This window comes from Aegilops tauschii, chromosome 1 (genome assembly GCF_002575655.3).
Source record: "Aegilops tauschii subsp. strangulata cultivar AL8/78 chromosome 1, Aet v6.0, whole genome shotgun sequence".
NCBI lineage: Eukaryota > Viridiplantae > Streptophyta > Magnoliopsida > Poales > Poaceae > Aegilops > Aegilops tauschii.
The window spans coordinates 274,657,167-274,675,339 of NC_053035.3; the positions used below are offsets into that span (position 1 = coordinate 274,657,167).

Sequence of the window (18,173 nt, forward strand, 5' to 3'; positions counted from 1 at the left end):
TCCTTTATGCATATTAATACCCCTCTGATTATGAACATGAATATGCTTTGTGAGTACTTACGTTTGTTCCTGAGGACATGGGAGAAGTCTTGCTATTAGTAGTCATGTGAATTTGGTATTCGTTCGATATTTTGATGAGATATATGTTGTCTCTCCTCTAGTGGTGTTATGTGAACGTCGACTACATGACACTGCACCATTATTTGGGCCTAGAGGAAGGCATTGGGAAGTAATAAGTAGATGATGGGTTGCTAGAGTGACAGAAGCTTAAACCCTGGTTTATGCGTTGCTTCGTAAGGGGCTGATTTGGATCCACTTGTTTCATGCTATGGTTAGGTTTACCTTAATACTTCTTTTGTAGTTGCGGATGCTTGCAATAGGGGTTAATCATAAGTAGGAGCTTGTCCAAGTAAGGACAGCACCCAAGCACCGGTCCACCCACATATCAAATTACCAAAGTATGGAACGCGAATCATATGAACGTGATGAAAACTAGCTTGACGATGATTCCCATGTGTCCTCGGGAGCGCTTTTCTCTATATAAGAGTTTGTCCATCCTTTGCTACAAAAAGGATTGGGCCATCTTGTTGCACTTTATTTACTTTTGTTACTTGTCGCTTGTTACAAATTATCTTATCACAAAACTATCTGTTACCTATAATCTCAGTGCTTGCAGAGAATACCTTGGTGAAAACCGCTTATCATTTCCTTCTGCTCCTCGTTGGGTTCGACAGTCTTACTTATCGAAATGACTACGATAGATCCCCTATACTTGTGGGTCATCAAGACTCTTTTCTGGCGCCGTTGCCGGGGAGTGAAGCGCCTTTGGTAGGTAGAATTTGGTAAGAAAAAATTTATATAGTGTGCTGAAATTTACTGTCACTTGTTACTATGGAAATTAATCCTCTGAGGGGCTTGTTCGGGGTATCTTCACCCCGACCAGTAGAGCAAAGTGTTGCTCCTCAACCTACTGAACCTACTGAAAATGAAAATGTCTACTTTGAGATTCCTTCGGGTATGATAGAAAAACTGCTAGCTAATCCTTTTGCAGGAGACGGAACAATGCATCCTGATGAGCACCTAATATATGTGGATGAAGTTTGTGAATCATTTAAGCTTGCAGGTGTGCCCGATGATGTTATTAAGAAGAAGGTCTTCCCTTTATCTTTGAAGGGAGATGCATTGACATGATATAGGCTATGCGATGATATGGTATCATGGAACTATAAACAATTAAAATTGGAATTTCATCAGAAGTTTTATCCTATGCATCTTATTCATCGTAATCGCAATTATATATATAATTTTTGGCCTCGCAAAGAAGAAAGCATCGCTTAAGCTTGGGGAGGCTTAAATCAATGTTATATTCATGCCCCAATCATGAGCTCCCAAGAGAAATAATTATTCAAAATTTTTATGCTCGGCTTTCTGATAACAATCGCACCATGCTCGATACTTCTTGTGCTCGCTCTTTTACGATGAAGACTATTGAATTCAAATGAGATTTATTGAAAATAATTAAACGCAACTCTGAAGATTGGGACCTACCGCTTCTGCCCGCGGGCTCACCCTTGTCGCACAATTTGCAGAATAGCCCCTCATCTTTTCTGGAATCAACCCGCACTCCGTATCCATTAATCTATTCTATTAAGTGAATGAAAAAAACGATTCGACGGACGCTCTCTCTCCCGCACGAGAACGAGAGACGCCCGGCGCTAGGGTTCCCTCCGCCGTCGCGCCCTATCCCTCCGCTCCCGGCAACCATCGCTACACTCTCCCATCCCCTTGCAGTCGCCGTCGTAGTCCCCCACCATTGGTCACGGCGCAGACAGCTTCTGTCGCGCGGCGAGGTGGAGCAGGGTCAACGCGGCGGCTCGAGCGGCTAGGGGCGGCATGGCTGATCGATGTAGAGCGGTGGGGGCGGCTGGATCGACGGTGGCGGCTGGAGCTTGCAGAACGGCGCCACTGGAGGTCAACGCGGCGGCTCGATCGACTGGGGGCGGCGCGGCTGCTCGATGTAGAGCGGCAGGGGCGTCGCGGCTGCTCGATGAAGAGCGGCAGGGGCGGCTGGAGCTTGCAGAACGGCGGCGGCGGAGGCTGGAGCTTGTAGATCGGCGGGCCAACCTGAGCAACAGCTCCAAGGAGCACGCCACTAGGTGCCCGGTCTGGCTGGGGGACCTCATCGACGCCAAGAAGTTGGGAGGCAGTGCTGCTGGCAGTGATATGCTGCACCTCCCTGTCGCCGGCGTGGCTACTGCAGGTACCACAAAAATTAACCTTCCCCAAAGTAATATTTGATCATTGTGAGTTTGCTGGAATTTGTACCATAAACATTGTCTGATAACATCAATCTGAACCTCTCAAGGCAGGAAGAAAGAGAGAAACATGATGAAAATTGTATTGCCGGTTTTAGCAGGCGTGCTGGTGCTCACATGCTTATCCATTGTGATATGGGTTTGCAGGTCCAAAGACACAGTGTACTACGCTCATGTATATGTGATATAAACCAATTCTGCATTATGCTGCTCAGTGCTCGCAAATACTGCAAAATTACTAGGCCTAGGAGATTTGAGCACTTGTGAAGGTTTTGGGACACGAAGCCCCATTGAAGGTTTTGAATTTTCAAAGCTTCAAAGATGTTGCAGCTGTGACAAACAATTTTCACCCATCACATATGATCGGACAAGGTGGTTTTGGCAACATCCAATGTCGCCGCCGTGGAGTTCACTGGAAGAAGAACATCGGTCGAGCATTCCAATGTCGCCTCCGCCGAGTTCGCCACCGAGCCATCCAATGTCGCCTCTGCTGAGTTCGCCGGAGGAAGAACATCCGCCGTCCGAACGTGCTGCACCAGAAGTATGTATCAGCTTTTCCCAAATTAGTCCAACGTTGTGGTATGCATCCGCTTTTCCCAAATTAGGCCAACGTTGTTGGATATTGCTTCAATCAAAAACAATCTGTGAAACCTGGGGGTGTACTAATGTTTCCTGTATTTTTTATCTTTAATCTGAGCATCCAATCTATGTAAGCCGGGTGTTGCCTGTACATTATATTACTCCATTGTTTGCCAGTCCCTGTTTGATTCCCTGTTTGCTCTCTGTTTGATTCAAATCCATGACCAAATAAGTTCATAAACAGTTTTCTGCTTGCTCCCTGTTTGACTTAAGTCTTAAAGATTCATATTTAGTTAGATAGGTTTAGTGATTCAGAATAATATTTGAGAAGCTTCTCTGTTGGCTGGCATCCCTGGTGGCAGTTGTAGAAATGTAGCTAAGGAAAGAGTGCCTCATAATTCATTGGATGTGGATCAATAGGGTGTAAAAGACTTTGAGTTTCTAGCTTTCGTAAAATTTACACGTGTACTCCCTCCGTCCCATAATGTAAGACCACTTTGCAAGTTTAACAGTATGTTGTGGTTGGTCCTTAAACTTGAACAATAAGTGTGTCAATTGAGGTTCAGGCCATATTTAATTAGCAACTAAATATCCTGTGGCGCTTCGGCCCTAATGTATCCATAGTCTGACCATTGGATTGAATATCCATCAGAAGATTGTAGCCTTTCCTGACTCCATGCCCTTTTCAAGTGGAGTTTGCAGAAATGCAGAGTATGAATGGGGAAACGATCATAGATGTCAACACCTACAATATGATTTATCTTGATAGAGATGCACTGGATTCTCAAGTAGTTTTAATGTTTTTTCTAGATAGCTCAAGTAATTAAGCTTCTGCAATTCATGAAAAACAAAAAGGTGTCATGTCAGCTGCTCAAGCTAATCAAGTAACAAAAATAAAAGGGACCAGTAGTCAGGTTCCATTAACCAAATGTTTCACATCTATTAACCTGTATCTTGATTGAGATGCACTGGGTTCACAAGTAGTTTTAGTGTTTTTTCTAGATAGCTAACAAAAGGAAGGTGTTATATCAGTTGATCAAGCTAATTAAGTAAAAAGAATTAAAGGGACCAGTAGTCAGGTTCCATTAACCAAATGCATCACATCTATTAGCCTGTACTCATAGTAGCCCACGTTTTGGAGATTTGCCCTTTTTTTACAAATCAAAATCAGTCTTTGTAACCTGGGCATTTACTAAAGTTGTCTGTACTTTTTTCTGTTTAATCTGGGTGTCCAATCTCTGTAAGTTGGGCGTTGCTTGTATTTTATATTAGGCGTTACCTATACTTTATATTAGTCCAACGTTTGTCAGTCTGTGTTTAATTCTCTGTTTGCTCCCTATGGACAAATAAGTTATTTTTCTCCCTGTTTGATTCAAGTCTGAAATATGCATAGATGCTACACTTTAGTCAGTAAACAAACAAAAAACTAAGAATGATCTTTTAGTCAGTTTTGTGTCACCGAGTAAATCTGTGCTCGAGATTACAATTACTTTGAACAAAGAAATTAAGAAAAATATCTGGAATCATCATCACCCCTTAACCGATCCGGCGGCAGGATGTAGAAATCCAATCTACTTGGTGGAGACATACTGGCATGCGATGCCGACCAACTAATAGTCATTATATGCCTTCCATTGTGTTTGAATTTTTTCTCTTGCCTTGCCTGGACTACCTGATAGAAGCTCCTGTCAGCTAATATTATTACGACTGGAGTGGCAGGCATGTCCATATTCGGTGCTGCCAGCGGCAAGCAATACAGGGTAGGTTTTGTAAGTGCTAACATGGTAAATTAATAGGGATTGTCTAATCTTTTTGTATTAAGGAGTTCTATGCGTTTGCAACATGCAAAGATTATTGTACTATTAATTAGTCTATACTGGAGAAGTCAAAGAGTATCATACTCAGGGTCAGATACGTAGTTGGAATATTTGTAACCACACACTAACCTGAAAGTTAGGCACACTAATTAAATTTTTTTAACAGAAGGATTTTATTAATATGGCATTAAGCACACTTTACAAATAGCAGCTCGAGTGGCTGAGCACTCATTGCTGATAGCTCATTACAGGTAGGACATCGTTCCAGATTAGTATCTAAACCTTGATCTGAATGTAGGCAAGTAGAGCTGAAAGGTTTATCTTGCACTTTGACAGCAAGTCTAGCCTGATGGTGTGCCTTGAAATTCAGACTCCTGTGCACTTTGAGTATTCTGCATGGATGAAATGAAGGCGTGGTCTGGATAGCAGCTAAGATTGGCCGGATAGCCCACAGACCTGCTTTAGTAACATCAGGTTCTACAACAGTTGAGGCAAGCACGGCAGAGTCTGTCAAAAACTTCGGATCCTACACATGTAATTGAGCTACTATCTTCACCGCCAACAGCAGTCCATAAGCTTCTGCCTGCAGAGCTAATGCTACTGGTGGCGACACAGCAGAGATGTATACATGGTCAGTATGTCACCCGTTAATTTGTAAGAAAACACCTATGCCCGCCTTTGCTACAGCTTGTCCTGGCTCCAACGACCAAGCTGCATCTGAGTATATTTGTGTACCTGAGAAGTAACAACACTAGAGAGATTTAGCTGTTCTGGCTGACTGTGATCTCCCTTCCGAGTTGAATTGTGAACCTGTAACTCCTTAATCTGTGAAATGTACAATGCACAATATCAATCTTTTCTTATCTTTCTCATCTCCTCCCAATTCCACAATCATTTTTTGTTATTAATTTCACCACAACAGAATAATAATAGTGTGCATCTTCGTGATTTTATATATTTTCTGTGATTTTATATATTTTCCTGTGTGGTTACTCTGTTTAACAAAGTAATTTGCTTGATGCGCTTAGAAATATTACTGTTATATATGGTGTGTGACTTGCATGGTTTAATTTGGTACATTTTCGTTACTACTAAACTTAGACATACATGTTCACTGAGGACGAACGGTCATTGTCGACTTTGAAATTATCAAATATGTGGAAGCTATGTTTCAACTCCTGAGGTGTATCCCTAGCAGGATCTTGCTAGGTAGTCAAATGTACAATGTATAAAAATTTGAAGGGCGAAATTAAAGGACGGTGGCATAAATCATAAACCTCGGTAAGATTGGAAGGTGAAGATTCTGATGGAGAAACGAAAGAGAGGGGGCGAAATTAAAGGACAGTGGCATATTAAACCACAAACCACAATAAGATCAGAAGGAGAAGATGGAAGATAGAAGTGGCAACACGAATGAGTTGCTTGGTGCATACGAGGATTTTATTCTCCCGTTGCAACGCACGGGCTTTTTTGCTAGTGACACCTAAGTTTGATTGTGTTAAATCTTTTATGGATACCAATGTTTTCCGTAAATTTAGCACTAAATATGGACTTGACTCTGAGATAGTAGCTGCTTTCTGTGAATATTTTGCTGCTCATGTTGATCTCCCTACGGAGAAGTGGTTTAAATATCATCCTCCCATAGAAGTAAAAGTAGCTACACATATTAAAGTTGAAGAAAAGACTATTACTTATAATGATCCTATTGTTCCTACTGCTTATATTGAGAAACCACCTTTTCTTGTTAGGATAAAAGATCATGCTAAAGCTTCAACTGTGGTTCGTAAAAGTAATATTAGAACCTATACACCTCCTGAGCAAGTTAAAGTTGAACCTAATATTGCTATTATTAAAGATCTCTTGGCTGATAATATTGATGAGCATGTTATTTATTTCTGCGATGAAACTGCTAGAATTGCTAAACCGTGTGCTAAAGATAAACATAGACCTGTGGTAGGCATGCCTGCTATTTCTGTTAAAATAGGAGATCATTGTTATCATGGCTTGTGTGGTATGGGTGCTAGTGCTAGTGCAATACCTATTGACTTATACAAAGAAATTATGCATGATATTGCACCTGTTGAGTTAGAAGATATTGATGTCACAATTAAACTTGCCAATAGAGATACTATATCATCAATGGGAATTGTTAGAGATGTTGAAGTCTTGTGTGGGAAAACTAAATATCATGCTGATTTCCTTGTTCTTGGTTCCCAACAGGATAGATTTTGTCCCATTATATTTGGTAGACCCTTCTTAAACACTGTTAATGCTAGGATAGACTGCAAAAAGGATGTTGTCACTATTGGTTTGGGTGATATGTCTCATGAGTTTAATTTCTCTAAATTTCGTAGACAACACCGTGAGGAGGAATTGCCTAGTAAAGATGAAATTATTGGTCTTGCTTCTATTGCCGTGCCTCCTAGTGATCCTTTAGAACAATATTTGCTAGACCATGAAAATGATATGTTTATGAATGAAAAAAGGGAAATAGATGAAGTATTCTTCAAACAGGAACCCATCCTGAAACACAACTTGCCTGTTGAAATCCTAGGGGATCCTCCTCCACCAAAGGGTGACCCCGTGTTTGAGCTCAAACCGTTACCTGATACTCTTAAATATGCTTATCTTGATGAGAAAAGGATATATCCTGTTATTATTAGTGCTAACCTTTCAGAGCGTGAAGAAGAGAGATTATTCAAAACTCTAAAGAAGCACCGCGCTGCTATTGGATATACTCTTGATGATCTTAAGGGCATTAGTCCCACTCTATGCCAACACAAAACAAATTTGAAGAAAGATGCCAAACTAGTTCGTGATCATCAACGACGGCTGAATCCTAAGATGAAAGAAGTGGTAAGAAAAGAAATACTAAAGCTCCTTGAGACAGGTATAATTTACCCCGTTGCTGATAGTCAGTGGGTAAGTCCTGTCCATTGTGTTCCTAAGAAGGGAGGTATTACTATCGTTCCTAATGATAAAGATGAATTGATACCGCAAAAAATTATTACAGGTTATAGGATGGTAATTGGTTTCCGCAAATTAAATAAAGCTACTAAAAAAGATCATTACCCCTTACCTTTTATTGATCAAATGCTAGAAAGATTGTCCAAACATACACATTTTTGCTTTCTAGATGGTTATTCTAGTTTCTCTCAAATACCTGTGTCAGTCGATGATCAATCAAAGACCACTTTTACTTGCCCTTTTGGTACTTTTGCTTATAGACATATGCCTTTTGGTTTATGTAATGCACCTGCTACCTTCCAAAGATGCATGATGGCTATATTCTTTGACTTTTGTGAAAAGATATGTGAGGTTTTCATGGACGATTTCTCCGTCTATGGATCCTCTTTTGATGATTGCTTAAGCAACCTTGATCGGGTTTTGCAGAGATGTGAAGAAACTAACCTTGTCTTGAGTTGGGAGAAGTGCCACTTTATGGTTAATGAAGGTATTGTCTTGGGGCATAAAATTTCTGAAAGAGGTTGAAGTTGATAAAGCCAAGGTTGATTCTATTGAAAAGATGCCATGTCCCAAGGACATCAAAGGTATAAGAAGTTTCCTTGGTCATGCCGGTTTTTATAGGAGGTTCATTAAGGACTTCTCAAAAATTTCTCGGCCTCTGACTAATCTATTACGAAAAGATATACTATTTGTCTTTGATGATGATCGTGTAGAAGCATTTGAAATACTTAAGAAAGCATTGATTTCTGCACCTATCGTTCAGCCACCTGATTGGAATTTACCCTTTGAAATTATGTGTGATGCTAGTGATTATGCTGTAGGTGCTGTTCTAGGGCAAAGAGTTGATAATAAATTAAATGTTATTCAATATGCTAGTAAAACTCTAGACAATGCCCAGAGAAATTCTGCTACTACTGAAAAAGAATTCTTAGCAGTTGTATTTGCTTGTGATAAGTTCAGACCTTATATTGTTGATTCTAAAGTAACTATTCACACTGATCATGCTGCTATTAAATATCTTATGGGAAAGAAGGATGCTAAACCTAGACTTATTAGATGGGTTCTCTTGCTACAAGAATTTGATTTGCATATTATTGATAGAAAGGGAGCTGAGAACCCCGTTGCAGACAACTTGTCTAGGCTAGAAAATGTTCTTGATGACCCACTACCTATTGATGATAGCTTTCCTGATGAACAATTAAATGTCATAAATACTTCTCGTACTGCTCCATGGTATGCTGATTATGCTAATTACATTGTTGCTAAATTTATACCACCTAGTTTCACATACCAGCAAAAGAAAAAGTTTTTCTATGATTTAAGACATTACTTTTGGGATGACCCACATCTTTATAAAGAAGGAGTAGATGGTGTTATTAGACGTTGTGTACCTGAGCATGAACAGGAACAGATCCTAGGCAAGTGTCACTCCGAAGCTTATGGAGGACACCACGCTGGAGATAGAACTGCACATAAGGTATTGCAATCCGTTTTTATTGGTCTACTCTCTTCAAGGATGCCCGTAAGTTTGTCCTATCTTGTGACGAATGTCAAAGAATTGGTAATATTAGTAGACGTCAAGAAATGCCTATGAATTATTCACTTGTTATTGAACCATTTGATGTTTGGGGCTTTGATTATATAGGACTGTTTCCTCCCTCTAATGGTTATGCACATATTTTAGTTGCTGTTGATTACGTTACTAAGTGGGTAGAAGCTATTCCAACTAGTAGTGCTGATCATAACACTTCTATTAAAATGCTTAAAGAAGTTATTTTTCCGAGGTTTGGAGTCCCCAGATATTTAATGACTGATGGTGGTTCGCATTTTATTCATGGTGCTTTCCGTAAAATGCTTGCTAAGTATGATGTTAATCATAGAATTGCATCTCCTTATCACCCACAGTCTAGTGGTCAAGTAGAATTGAGCAATAGAGAGCTCAAATTAATTTTGCAAAAGACTGTTATTAGATCTAGAAAGAACTGGTCCAAGAAACTTGATGATGCATTATGGGCCTATATAACTGCATATAAAAATCCTATGGGTATGTCTCCGTATAAAATGGTTTATGGAAAAGCATGTCACTTGCCTCTCGAACTAGAACATAAGGCTTATTGGGCTATTAAAGAGCTCAATTATGATTTCAAACTTGCCGATGAGAAGAATTTATTTGACATTAGCTCATTTGATGAATGGAGAACCCAAGCCTATGAGAATGCCAAATTGTTTAAAGAAAAAGTTAAAAGATGGCATGACAAAAGGATACAAAAGCGTGAGTTTAATGTAGGTGATTATGTATTGCTATACAACTCTCGTTTGAGATTTTTTGCAGGAAAACTTCTCTCTAAATGGGAAGGTCCTTACGTTATCGAGGAGGTCTATCATTCCGGTGCCATAAAAATCAACAACTTCGAAGGCACAAATCCGAAGGTGGTGAACGGTCAAAGAATCACACATTATATCTCAGGTAATCCCATAAATGTTGAAACCAATGTTATTGAAATCGTAACCCCGGAGGAATACATAAGTGACACTTTCCGGAGCGTTTCAGACTCCGAAAAAGAATAGGTATGTGGTACGGTAAGTAAACCGACTCCAAAACAGTTCTAATGGCAATTTTTCTCCGTTTTCCGGGAAGGACACGAGGCCTCCACGAGGGTGGAGGGCGCGCCCCCTGCCTCGTGGGCACCTCGTGCGCTCTCCGGACTCCGTTTTCTTGCACGGTACATATTTTGGTCGGTAAAAATTCATTATATAATCTCCCGAAGGTTTTGACCCTCGTATCACGCAAATATCCTCTGTTTGTGTTTCGAGCTATGGCTGCTGCAGATTTGAGCAAGATGTCCTCTCAAGAGTCAGTCGGGGAGAGCCGGGTGTCTCATCCGGCATCGAGATCAAGAACAAACAGCGATCCTAACCACTTTGGGCCAGCAACGGAGGAAGAGATGGAGGCTGATTTGAAGAGCATAGATGCCATGGAGGAGGATCAAGAAGTTACTTCTCGCTTCCGAGCTGGATTCACGATGGGGGAACTACAGAGCTCAACTATTCCAAACTCGGTTATCCCTTCCAATGTTAGATTTCTTTCTTATGAAAATATGAAGAAGAGTATCACTTGTTCTCCCGCAGCTATGCAACACCCTTGGGTGCAAGGAGCTTTGGCCGTTACAAGAAAGCTTTGAAAGGAAATAATGGACCTCAAGCGTCAAGTCAATAAGCTCGAGGAGGAGAATCGTATCCTGAGGGGAATCATCGCCAAGAATATCACATCACCATCCCCGAAGAAGGAGACATAATCATATGGGTATGGGCACTCCCCTTGGCAACTGCCAAGCTTGGGGGAGGTGCCCCGGTATCGTATCACCATCACACTCCTATCTTTACCGTTTTTCTTAGTTCGATCCTATTAGTAGTATCTTGATCTATAGAATAAAGTTTTTGGTATGATCTAGTTTTGAGTTTTTCTTTATGATTCCTCTATGTAATCAAGTCCGTGAGCTATATAATAAAGATTAGTGTTGAGTCAAGGGCTTGATTATTTTGCCATGATCTTGAGTGAATAAAAGAAAAGAGAAAAGAATAAAAAGAAACAAAGAGATCATATAGATCTTATGGAGAGTAATGACTTCACATAGAAAGAGTATGATGATTAAAAATTGTTGAGAGTTGACAAACATAGCTTTGGCCATCGTTGCAATTAATAGGAAGTAATAAAGAAAGAGAGGTTTCACATGTAAATATACTATCTTGGACATCTTTTATGATTGGGAGCACTCATTAAAATATGACATGCTAAAGAGTTGACGTTGGACAAGGAAGACAACGTAATGGGTTATGTTTTCTGATATCTGAAATAAAGTATATTGTCTTGGATCATCCAACATGTTGAGCTTGCCTTTCCCCCTCATGCTAGCCAAATTCTTTGCACCAAGTAGAGATACTACTTGTGCTTCCAAAAACCCTTAAACCCAGTTTTGCCATGAGAGTCCACCATATCTACCTATGGATTGAGTAAGATCCTTCAAGTAAGTTGTCATCGGTGCAAGCAATAAAAATTGCTTTCTAAATATGTATGATTGATTGGTGTGGAGGAAATAAGCTTTATACGATCTGGTGATGTGGAAGAAATAAAAGCGACGGACTGCATAATAAAGGTCTATATCACAAGTGGCAATATAAAGTGACGTTCTTTCGCATTAAGATTTTGTGCATCCAACCCTGAAAGCGCATGGCAACCTCTACTTCCCTCTGCGAAGGGCCTATCTTTTATTATTACCTTCTACCTTATGCAAGAGTTATGGTGATCTTCACCTTTCCTTTTTTACATTTTATCCTTTGGCAAGCACAGGATGTTGGAAAGATCCTGATATATATATATATCTAATTGGATGTGGGTTAGCATGAACTATTATTGTTGACATTACCCTTGAGGTAAAAGGTTGGGAGGCGAAACTATAAGCCCCTATCTTTCTCTGTGTCCGATTAAAACTCCGTAACCACAAGTATTGCGTGAGTGTTAGCAATTGTGAAAGACTAATTGATAGTTGAGTATGTGGACTTACTAAAAAGCTCTGACATAGACTCTTTCTGATGTTATGATAAATTGCAATTGCTTCAATGACTGAGATTATAGTTTGTTAGTTCTCAATAAAGTTTCTGATTCATACTTTGCATTGTGAATAGATTATTACTTGAGCATAATAGATCATATGACATTATCCATATATGTTGCTGTTATGAGAATAATCATGATGCCCTCATGTCCGTATTTTATTTTATCGACACCTCTACCTCTAAACATGTGGACATATTTATAGTTATCGTTATCGGCTTCCGCTTGAGGACAAGCGAGGTCTAAGCTTGGGGGAGTTGATACGTCCATTTTGCATCATGCTTTTATATCAATATTTATTGCATTATGGGCTGTTATTACACATTATGTCACAATACTTATGCCTATTCTCTCTTATTTTACAAGGTTTACATAAGAAGGGAGAATGCCGGCAGCTAGAATTCTGGGCTGGAAAAGGAGCAAATATTAGAGACCTATTCTGCACAACTCCAAAAGTCCTGAAACTCCACGAAAGTTATTTTTGGAAATAATAAAAAATACTGAGCGGAAGAAATACCAGAGGGGGCCCATACCCTGGCCACGAGGGTGGGGGGCGCGCCCCCTGCCTCGTGGGCCCACTGTTGGCCCTCCGGTGCCCATCTTCTGCTATATGAAGTCTTTCGTCCGAAGAAAAACGATAAGCAAGCTTTCGGGACGAGACTCCGCCGCCACGAGGCGGAACCAATCTAGGGCTCCGGCGGAACTGTTCTGCCGGGGATACTTCCCTCCGGGAGGGGGAAATCATCGCCATCGTCATCACCAACGCTCCTCTCATCGGGAGAGGGCAATCTCCATGAACATCTTCACCAGCACCATCTCCTCTCAAACCCTAGTTCATCTCTTGTATCCAATTCTTGTCTCTAAGTCTGGGATTGGTACCTGTAGGTTGCTAGTAGTGTTGATTACTCCTTGTAGTTGATGCTAGTTGGTTTATTTGGTGGAAGATCATATGTTCGGTTCCTTTATGCATATTAATACCCCTCTGATTATGAACATGAATATGCTTTGTGAGTAGTTACGTTTGTTCCCGAGGACATGGGAGAAGTCTTGCTATTAGTAGTCATGTGAATTTGGTATTCGTTCGACATTTTGATGAGATGTATGTTGTCTCTCCTCTAGTGGTGTTATGTGAACGTCGACTACATGACACTTCACCATTATTTGGGCCTAGAGGAAGGCATTGGGAAGTAATAAGTAGATGATGGGTTACTAGAGTGACAGAAGCTTAAACCCTGGTTTATGCGTTGCTTCGTAAGGGGCTGATTTGGATCCACTTGTTTCATGCTATGGTTAGGTTTACCTTAATACTTCTTTTGTAGTTGTGGATGCTTGCAATAGGGGTTAATCATAAGTGGGATGCTTGTCCAAGTAAGGACAGCACCCAAGCACCGGTCCACCCACATATCAAATTATCAAAGTACCGAACGCGAATCATATGAATGTGATGAAAACTAGCTTGACTATAATTCCCATGTGTCCTCGGGAGCGCTTTTCTCTATATAAGAGTTTGTCCAGGATTGTCCTTTGCTACAAAAAGGATTGGGCCATATTTCTGCACTTTATTTACTTTTGTTACTTGTCGCTTGTTACAAATTATCTTATCACAAAACTATCTGTTACCTATAATCTCAGTGCTTGCAGAGAATACCTTGGTGAAAACCGCTTATCATTTCCTTCTGCTCCTCGTTGGGTTCGACACTCTTACTTACCGAAAGGACTACGATAGATCCCCTATACTTGTGGGTCATCAGCCATCGAGGATAAAAAGATGGGGTTTTCATCACATTGCTTGAGTTAATTCCTCTACATCATGTCATCTTTCTTAATGCATTACTCCGTTCTTTATGAACTTAATACTCTAGATGCATCACTACTAGGAAAAGGGCTATAGCTGATATGGACATTAATGGCGCACCATGTATGTGGTGCGCCACTGCTATATAGCAGTGGCGCACCAGATACAGGTGCGCCATTAGTGTCCTCATTACTAATGGCGCACCAGATACAGGTGCGCCATTAGTGTCCTAATTTTATTTTATTTTATTTTTCCAAAACTATTAATGGCGCACCAGGGCACAGTGCGCCATTACTAGTTTTAACTAGTAATGGCGCACCACACGCTCCGTGCGCCACTACTAACAATTTTTTTTACTTTTTTTTCAAAACTAGTAACGGCGCACCTGTGTGAAGTGCGCCATTACTAGTTCAAACTAGTAATGACGCACCACAGCCACGGTGCGCCACTACTAACAATTTTTTTTGCAAAACTAGTAATGGCGCACCCCTAACTAGTGCGCCATTAGTAACCAGGGTTACTAATGGCGCATTTTTAGGTGGTGCGCCATTAGTAACCTGAGACCAGCTAGATATTTTGGACAGCCACCTACCACACTCACTTTCCCCACTTCATTCTCTCCACCTCCTCCTCCAAGCTTGTCTCGGCTGCCTCCTCCTCCTCACCTCATTTGCACCATAGATTCACCCAAATTAAGTGGTTAAATTACCTTTTTTTGATAGGTAAGTAAGGGGAAAGCTTTCTTTATGTTGTAGATCTACTTTTTTCTCCCTCCAACAACGTGCACATGCACTTTTTATGGCCTAGCTAGATCTACGTATGTTTGTGGTGTTGCATATGTTTGTGTTTGCAGGTACCGGTATTTGAAATGTGATAGTTGCCAATATTTTGCCGGAATGTTGATTCATTTCCGTTTCGGCGAGAATTTGGCACTATGCATTCTTTTTGGTCCTATTTTTAGGCAAAGTCATGCCAAATTTTTTCTTGGTTCTGAAATATCGTTTTGCTCTACCCCGCAGGTGACCATGGTCCGCACGATGACCGAGGGCATCGTGAATAGGTTTTTGAGCTCCGCGAAGGCCGAGATGCTTCAAAAGAACGAGACGGAGATAAGATGTCTGTGTCGAAGATGCAAGCTGAAGAGCCTTATTGCGGACCCGGATTCCGGGCAGGTGCGGGACCACCTGCTCTTGCATGGTTTCATGGATGGCTATCGGTGGCAAGGTGATGAAGATGACTATGAAGTCGTCCATGGGGGCCGGGCAAGAAATGAGGAAGGGCAGAAAGACAGCCACCGCAGCGAGGGCGGGCGAGAAGACGAAGAATCTCCAGGACATGATCACGACGGTGATGCTGTACACAGTCATCATGTAGAAGATGCCAGACATGATGATGAGGAAGATCAAGACGAAGGGCATGATCATGAAGATGAAGATGCCGGAGCAGACGACGAGGGACCATCGATGGGCTGGGTGCAGGACCCTCATATTCAAGAGCAGCTTCTCAAGCAGACGGATAACGCAAGACCCCGCCCGAGAGAAAGCCAAGCTGGATCAACTGGAGATAGACGCGGTTACTCCATTGTATGAAGGATGCAGGCCCGAGGATACCCGCCTGAAAGTAACGCTCATGGCTCTGGAGATGAAGGTAAAACACAACCGACGCATGCTTCGACGAGAACATGTCATTCTGGCACGAACGTCTTCCCAAGGGGAACAAGTGCCCGACCAATTTCGAGGAGGCGAAGAAAATCGTGTGTCATCTGGATTTACCACACGTGAAATACCATGTGTGCATGAACAATTGCATCATTTATCGGGACGAGCACGCGGAGTCTACCATATGTCCGGTGTGCGGCATCACTCGATACAAGAAGAGGAAGAAAGCTCCTCGAAAAGTGGTGTGGTACTTTCCGATCACTCCTCGTCTGCAGCGGTATTTCGCGGACCCTAAGCTAGCAAAGCTCCTGCGTTGGCATGCGGATAGGGAGGAGAAGAAGCGAGAAGATGACGGAAATGATCCGGAGATAAATAAAAAAGACAAGATGCTGAGTCACCCTAAGGATGCGAGCCAGTGGCAAGCGTTGAACTTCGAACACCCAGAATTTGGGAACGATCCAAGGAACATCGTGCTGGGCGCGAGCACCGATGGAGTCAATCCGTTTGGCAGCCAGAGAAGCACACATAGCACCTGGCCTGTGTTTGTGTGGATGTACAACCTCCCCCCTGGTTGTGCATGAAGAGGAAGTACATTCACATGAGTATGCTAATTGAAGGGCCAAAACAACCAGGGAACGACATCAATCTGTATCTGGGGCTGCTGAAAGAGGAGCTAGACACGCTGTGGAAAACGCCAGCCAATACGTGGGACGCCGCAGAGAAAGAATATTTCCCTATGAGAGCCGCACTGCTCAGGACGGTGCACGACTATCTCGGTTACGGATATCTCGCGGGGCAGGTGGTCCATGGATTTTCTGGATGCGTTAGGTGCATGGATGACACAACGTCTCGCCAGCTAGATAGAGATCCCAGGTCTTCGAAAACCGTGTTCATGGGACATCGAAGGTGGCTTCGCGACGGTGACCCATGGAGAAAACGCAAGGATCTGTTCGATGGTGAAACCGAACCCTGAAGACGCCCGCGTACGAGGAGCGGCGAGGAAATAGACGAGCAGTTGAAAAATTGGAAAGATTGCCCACTACCGGGAAAGAAGCAAAAGGCGCCAGAGCCGAGAAAGAAGCGAAAGGCGCCAGAGCCGCTGCTGAAGCTATGGAAAACGAGGTCTGTTTTCTGGGACTTGCCGTACTGGAAGATCCTCCGTGTGCCTCACAGCCTTGATGTCATGCATATCACGAAGAACGTGTGCGAGAGTCTGCTTGGTACCCTGCTCAACATGCCAGAGAGGACCAAAGATGGGCCGAAAGCAAGGGCAGACTTGAAATCAGTGGGCATCAGGGAGGAGCTTCACGCTAATGATGATGATGATGATGATGATGAGGCGAAGCAGGACACGGAAAGTCGTCGCAAAGGCAAAAAGGCCAAGAAGACCGGAAATGTCTACCCTCCCGCGTGCTTCACTCTAAGTCAGGAGGAGATCGAGCAATTTTTCACCTGCCTCGTAGGAGTAAAACTTCCTTACGGTTACATGGGGAAGATAAGCAGATACCTAGACTCAGTGAAGCAGAAGTTCAGCGGGATGAAGTCTCACGACTGTCACGTGCTGATGACACAGATACTTCCAGTTGCAATCCGTGGGATCATGGACGCGCACGTCCATGAAATGCTATTTGGCCTATTCAACTTTTTTGATGTCATCTCTCGGAAGTCGGTTGGCGTGAGGCAACTCAGAAGGCTACAGGAAGAGATCGTGGTGATACTATGCGAGCTTGAGATGTACTTCCCGCCCGCATTCTTCGATGTTATGGTGCATCTGCTGGTCCATATCGTGGAGGATATCATCCAACTTGGGCTGACGTTCCTGCACAACATGATGCCGTTCGAAAGGATGAATGGTGTCATCAAAGGATACGTTCGCAATATGTCACGTCCAGAGGGAAGCATAGCCAGGGGCTTTCTGACCGAAGAGTGCATCTCATACTGCACGAATTATCTAGCCATCGAGAACCCCGTTGGTCTGCCCGTCAACAGGCACCTCGGCAGGCTTGCTGGATGGGGTCACCGCGATGGTCGCCGCGAAATGCGTGTCGACTTCGAGGGTCGACTCGCTGACTTTGAAAGAGCAAACCTAGTCGCGCTACAACACATAGACGTGGTCGATCCTTGGGTGGTAGAGCACAAAACCTTTATTGAGAAGACGTACAATGACCGAGGCCAACAGAGGACGGACAAAGATATAATCAAAGAGCACAACTCATGTTTCACGCGTTGGTTCCAGGAGAAGCTTCTGTCGTACCCTTTACACGAGGATTCTTTCGCGGAAGAAAAACTCATATTCGCCTTGTCACAGGGTGCCGAGCACAACCTGATGACCTATGAGGCGTACGATATCAACGACTACACATTCTACACCGAGGACAAGGACATGAAGAGCGATGGTTATCAGAACTCCGGGGTAACGATGGAATCCTA

General features: G+C 42.5%; 1 protein-coding gene across 1 annotated transcript; it reads left to right on the top strand.

Moving 5' to 3' along the window:
* Positions 1-1,634: 1,634 nt before the first annotated feature.
* Positions 1,635-3,086, top strand: LOC109755819 (uncharacterized). Its single transcript, XM_020314712.4, has 2 exons — positions 1,635-2,260; positions 2,463-3,086. The coding sequence occupies exons 1-2, from the start codon at positions 1,894-1,896 to the stop codon at positions 2,498-2,500; spliced, it is 405 nt and encodes a 134-aa protein (XP_020170301.1). The 5' UTR covers positions 1,635-1,893; the 3' UTR covers positions 2,501-3,086.
* Positions 3,087-18,173: the final 15,087 nt, after the last annotated feature.